This window comes from Bubalus kerabau, chromosome 12 (genome assembly GCF_029407905.1).
Source record: "Bubalus kerabau isolate K-KA32 ecotype Philippines breed swamp buffalo chromosome 12, PCC_UOA_SB_1v2, whole genome shotgun sequence".
NCBI lineage: Eukaryota > Metazoa > Chordata > Mammalia > Artiodactyla > Bovidae > Bubalus > Bubalus kerabau.
In genome coordinates, this window is record NC_073635.1 from 78,202,345 (window position 1) to 78,209,036 (window position 6,692).

Genomic DNA, 6,692 nt, shown 5'->3' on the forward strand with positions numbered 1-6,692 from the left:
GGGATTTTCCAGGCAAGAGTACTGGAGTGGGTTGCCATTGCCTTCTCCAATTTGAGGCAACTAGGGGAGAGAAAATATGGATCAGATATTAGATAATGTGAAGTGATCATTTTTTATTTTGTTTTGGTATCACATGTTTTGAACGAGATCAATGTGGAAGAATTTATTGGTGAAAGTGAAGTCACTCAGTCGTGTCTGACTCTTTGCGACCCCCATGGACTATAGCCAGGCTCTTCCATCCATGGAATTTTCTAGGCAAGAGTACTGGAGTGGGTTGCCATTTCCTTCTCCAGGGGATCTTCCTGACCCGGGGATCGAACCTGGGTCTCCCGCATTGTGGGCAGACGCTTTACCGTCTGAGCCACCAGGGAAGCCTACTATGTTTTCTCGGATTAGCTGTTGGATGTTCTAGAAAAAAAAAAAAAATCTATGGGAAAGGATACATGAAACAAGGATGGTAGATTGCTGATTCTTGGTGAAATTAAGGCATGGCTATGTGAGGTCACTTGCTAATTTCTCTAATTTTTGTGATCATTTGAAGCCTTACCTGGTGGTGCTATTGGTAAAGAACCTGCCTGCCAAGGCCAGAGATGCAAGAGACATGGGTTTGATTCCTGGGTTGGGAAAATCCCCTGGAGAAGGAAATAGCAACCCTCTCCAATATTCTTGCCTGGAAAATCCCATGGACGAGAAGCCTGGTGCTCTACAGTCCAACTCACAAAGAGTTGGACACGACTGAGCACACACCCACACATGTTAAAGATGAAGTGGAGGGGTTACTGTCTCCTGAGTTCAGAGCAGGTGTGTCTGGATGCAGAGTCCGATCCCTAGGCTGTGGGAAGACCAGCCAGCTCCCTTCCAGGCAGACAGCCAGAGCTCTGCTCTTTTGTTCTTACCGTTTCTCTGCCTACAACTGGGAGAACTGGGCAAAGGGCATTCAGGTCCCATTCTAGTCTCAGAAGTATCATCAATCTCTTTTTTGGCTTCAGTTCCAAACCGCATCCTCCAGCACAATTTGTGCACAACGCTTTACTCGGGAAAAGAAAAGTGACCCTTTGAATCTAATTTAGCTAGGATCATCGTGATTACATTCTATCAGCAGAACCCTGGAGGGCAGCGAGTCATCTGTACCTGACCCACGACTGCAGGGAACCGGTCAGATAAGAGAATGACAGAACTGCTGAATCAAGTGAAGGAATTCTGAGGATAAAGGACAATGATGCATGTTCCTCAGCTAAGGTCAACTCGTCGGGGTAATCAAGATGTTAAAAATCTGAGAAAGTGGGATTGAGTGTTGGCGCAAGTCCCTAAGAGAGCAGAATAAGGGCCAAAGACACAGTGGGAGGAATCGGCATCAGAAAGAGAGATGATTTGTTGTTCTGTACATTTGTGGGAAGAAGAAAAAGGATAAAAGAAGCTACGGTAACAAGTTGAGATTGAGATGAAGGAGACTGAGGTGGGTTTTCTCTGGTGGGTGAAACCTTTGGAATAAGAAATAGAAAGGCAAGGGGCTTGAGCCCAGAGCTAGAATAACAATGATGGCAGAAAGGCTGATCTATCTGGTCACGCTTTGGTGATGGCCCAGGAGAGGAGCTGCGTATCCCTGGGTGGGGCTTATAGGGAGGACAGATACTGAGCCTCCAGGTTCCCAGGGGACATTTGAACGCAACTCAAGCTTCCTGAATGTCACAGGGGTAAAGAAGCTGCCTGCAATACAGGAGATATGGGTTTGATTCCTGGGTCAGGAAGATCCCCTGGAGAAGGAAATGGCAACCCACTCCAGTGTTCTTGCCTGGAAAATCCCATTGACAGAGCCTGGCAGGCTACACTCCATGGGGTATCAAAAGAAGCAGACATGAGTGAGCAACTAAACAACAGCAACAACAACAAAAATCACACTGTGTGGCTACTCAGATGGAAAAGTCGGGCCTCAAGTGAAAGGGCTTTTAAAAAAAAATTTATTGGAGTATAGTTGCTTTACAGTGTTATTAGTTTCTACTGCACAGCAAAGTGAGCCAACTAAGAGTATACATATACTCCCTCCTTTTTGGATTTCCATCCCATTTAGGTCACCGTAGAGCACAGAGAAGGAAATGGCAATCCACTCCAGTATTCTTGCCTGGAAAATCCTATGGACGGAGGAGCCTGGCGGGCTACAGTCCATGGGGTCGCAAGAGTCGAACACGACTTAGTGACTAAACCACCACCACCAGAGCACTGAGTAGAGTTCCCTGTGCTGTACAGCATGTTCTCCTTACTTAGCTATTTCATGAAAAGTGAAAGTGGGCTTGCAAAGAGTCGGGCACGAGTTGACAAAGTGTCAGACTCTTTGCAACCCCATGGACTGGAGCCTACCAGGCTCCTCCGCCCATGGAATTTTCCAGGCAACAGTACTGGAGAGCATTGCCATTTCCTTCTCCAGGGGATCTTCCTGACCCAGGGATCGAACCTGGGTCTTCTGCATTGCAGGCAGACTCTTTACCATCTGAGCCACTTGGGAAGCCCCTACCTATTCCATACATAGGATCAATAGTGTATATATGTCAATCCCCATCTTCTGATTCATCCCACCTCCCTCTCCCCCCCACCATACCTTTGTTCTCTATGTCTGTGTCTCCATCTGCTTTGCAAATAATATCGTCTATACCATTTTTTTTTCAGATTCCACATATATGTGTTAATATACAGCATTTGTTTCTCTCCTTCTGACTTACTTCACTCTCTATGACAGTCTCTAGGTCCATCCACGTCTCTACAAATGACCCAATTTTGTTCCTTTTTATGGCTGAGTAATAAACTGTCTATGGGGTCGCACAGAGTCAGACATGACTGAAGCGACTTAGCAGCAGCAGCAGCAGCAATATTCCTTTGCGTATATGTACCACATCTTCTCCATCCATTCTTCTATTGATGTACATTTAGGTTGCTTCCATGTCCTGGCTATTGTAAATCACTCCACATGGTATTTACAAAACAACAACAGCAACTCAGGATAGGACTGCAAGTTTCTACTGTTGAGGGCCTGAGTTTGATCCTGGTCAGGGAACTAAGATCCCAAAAGCCCAGGACAAGATGGCTCAGAAGGTTCTGTGTGGAGAGGCACCATCATTCAGAGAAGCTCATGTGCAGAGGTGCTGGCCTTCCTCTTTCTCCCCTCCTTGCCTGGAGTGTCCCAACAAGCATCCTCACTTAGGTCTGAGTCAGATGGCAAGTTCTAGAAGATCCCGAAAATCACAAAGTGTTCCTCTGGTATACTCTGCTTTGTTTAAATCATATGCTCCAGCCTTATTCCATAACTGGTTCTTATTTTTGTACCATAAACATGGAGAACATAAGCTTCAAATAAATAGAATGGTGGTAAGGCTGCATTTTCACAGAAAACTATTATCAGCCTATTCAGCGATTTTAAATTAGTTTATTAATTGTATCAACACATTTACCAGGGTTTTGAGTATCCAGACTAGGCATTTTCTTAAATATTTACATTTAGTGCTAATTAAGTACACACAATTCAGACATTGCTTCAGCTGTTACAACAGAGAACATATTTTCAACAGAGACACAAAAGAAAAGGTATCTGAGGAGAATCAGTATTTCCTAGAATATTTTCTCACAGAAATCAAAACAGTGTTCAGTTCAGTTCCGTTCAGTCGCTCAGTCGTGTCCGACTCTTTGTGACCCTGTGAACCACAGCATGCCAGGCCTCCCTGTGCATCACCAATTCCCAGAGTTTACCCAAACTCATGTCCATTGAGTCGGTGATGCCAACCAGCCATCTCATCCTGTTTTCCCCTTCTAATACTCAATATATACATGGGGCTTCCCTGATGGCTCAGCCTGCAATACAGGAGACACAGGAGATTTGGTTTTGATTCCTGGGTGGGGAAGATCCCCTGGAGGAGGAAATGTATACTTCAGTATTCTTGCCTGAAAAGTCCCATGGACAGAGAAGCCTGGCCGGCTATATCCAAAGGGACACAAAGGGACACATGACTGAACGAGAAAAAAAAATGAAAAAATATACATTATGTTTTAAAGTACTTCTATTACCCCTAAAGTGCTTCTTCCTTCTCCAAGAAATGTTGATAATTACTAGTACAGCTTAAAAAAATTTTATAAATTCAATAAGAATTTTTATTTTTTTAATTATTAAAAAAATTTTTTTTTGGTCATGCTGGGCAGCACTCAGGATCTTAGTTCCCCAACCAAGGATCAAATTTGTGCCCTCTACAGTGGACGCATGGAGTCTTAACCACTGAACCACCAGAGAAGGCCCTCAATAACCATGTTTTAAATGATCTACAACAATAAAAACATAATTCCCCAAATATCTTGCAAGTATTCGTTTCAGCTATTTGCATGGAGATCTTTGATCACACTGAGTTGTTTTCATCTACAAAACTGACTAAAGCCTAGTGAAAACCAGTTTAGTAATTTCAGAGCAAATTTTGAGCAAAATTTAAAGACATGAGGTTTTAAAAAAGTGAATATTAAGAAAGACACAAATAAGGCTTTGAGTAGTTTAGGTGCTCATGATAAACAGACTTGAGCAAAAAAAAAAAAGCCAAAAAAAGTAAGTGAGAAGATTGGCTTTCTCTTATTATGGCATTAAATCTACGGCAAGTAGGTGAACTTCAATTTTTATATATATACTGCTGGCTCAGTGGTAAAGAATTTGCCTGCCAATGCAGGAGATGCAGGTTTGATCCCTGGGTCAAGAAGATCCCCTGGAGAAGGAAATGGCAACCCATTCCAGTATTCTTGCCTGGGAAATCCCATGGAAAGAGGAGCCTGGTGGGAGTTCGTGGAGTTGCAGAAGAGTTGAACACAACTTAGCAACTAAACAACATCAACAACAATGTGCAAATATGTGTGTGTGTGTGTGTGTGTAATTTTATATAAAGCTGGTGAGACTAGATGTCCTCCCAGAGGGCCCTGAGTCCCCATGGTTCCAACTCGGCATCTGAATACTTTACTTATATGTGTGTATCCCATTTTTATACCTACCCAAGGGGAGATCTCAATAAACAGATGGCAAAGAACTCACAGCAGCCCCGCCATGGCTTTGGGACATGATGACCTGAGTGCACAATATTGACTGAGAATCCCACTGAGGGAGACAGTCCGGATTTCTTAGAAGTTATTATTAAAGTATCAGCATTTCAATTTGGCTGAGGATATGGAGTGTTTCAAGGGTTGTTTTTTTGACTGACTTTCTTTCCCTGCTCCAGGTCCCCACCTGCTCTGCATCTTACCATGGAGCAGACGGCCTGCTGGAAGTTGCTGCTGACTACCACATACAATAACAGGTTACCAAAGGTGTTCAGGGCAGCTAGCGGTCTTGAAACGATGTATGCTTCATGGATCTGATGCTCAGTGGAGCAGCTAATGGAAAGCAGGCGAGATTCGATCCTAATGACCCTCAAGATATGGAAGGGCAAAAAGCATATATAAAACACGAGAAGCAGCAGAATGGTGAGCCTGCGCGCTTTCTGCTTCAGGCAGCTGTGCGTCTGAGGTCCTTGCGTTAGGGTGTAGATAATCATTGTATAGCAGAGCGTCACTATCACCAAGGGGAGGCAGAAAGTGGTGGTGGTCAAAATTAGATTGTACCTTTTGATGGTTGTGAGGTCATCCGAGCTGGTGAGGTCAAGGCAGGTGGATCTATTGGTGCTGGTGGTAGCTGTGATCAGGAAGGTCATGGGTATGACGGCCACCAGCGACACGATCCACACCACCGCACAGGCCACCACGGCCCATCGCTTTTTGTGGACCGAGAAGCAGCTCGTGGGGTGAATGATGACAAAGTAGCGGAAGATGCTGAAGCAGGTGAGGAAGAGGATGCTGCTGTACAGGTTGAAGTGGAAGCCGAAGCGGATGAACTTGCACATGAAGTCCCCGAAGACCCAGTGGTCTCCGCCGGCATAGTAATGAATCAGGAAGGGAAGGCTGGTGAGATACAGCAGGTCGGTGCAGGCCAGGTTCAGCATGATGATGGTGCTGCTCCTCCAGGGCCGCATTTTGAAGATGTACGTGGAGATGGCTATCACATTTCCAGGAAAACCCACCAGGAAGATGATGCTATAAATAACAGGGAGGTAGTGCGTCTTGAGTGGGATATTTTCACTGGTGCAATTTTCAAGAGCAGCTGCATAATCAGGGAAATCAGAGGCATTTGCAAAATCATCTAGTGGCTCATTCATGGCTGTCTCCTTTCATCTCGCAAGAAGACAAGAGAGTTCAGTTTGGCAATACAGACCAAGAGAAAGTAACTCGCTGCTAAAGGAAAATAGAAAACATTAATGGTAGGGTAATGAAAACAATGATCCACTTTTAAACAAAAACTGCTTGAACAGCCTCAATTGGCCACTTCTTTCTCTTTAATCTCCAAAGAGAAGAAATTGAATTTCTAAGAAAATGACTGTAAGGCAAGTTACTAAAGACATCTAACAACGATATAAAAGTTAAATGCTGTGAGAATTAAAAGGGCTTCCCTGGTGGCTCAGCTGGCCAAGAATCCACCTGCATTGCAGAAGAGCTGGGTTCAATCCCTGGCTTGAGAAGGTCCCCTGGAGAAGGAAACAGCTACCCACTCCAGTATTCTGGCCTGGAGAATTCCACAGACTGTATTGTTCATGGGATTGCAAAGAGTCAGACACGACTGAGAGACTTTCACTTCACTTCATAAGAAT

At 44.4% G+C, this 6,692-nt stretch overlaps 1 protein-coding gene across 1 annotated transcript; it reads right to left on the minus strand.

Annotated features, from left to right (window-relative positions):
• Positions 1-4,178: 4,178 nt before the first annotated feature.
• Positions 4,179-6,276, minus strand: OXGR1 (oxoglutarate receptor 1). The gene has a single exon (XM_055541875.1). The coding sequence runs from the start codon at positions 6,201-6,203 to the stop codon at positions 5,190-5,192; it is 1,014 nt and encodes a 337-aa protein (XP_055397850.1). The 5' UTR covers positions 6,204-6,276; the 3' UTR covers positions 4,179-5,189.
• Positions 6,277-6,692: the final 416 nt, after the last annotated feature.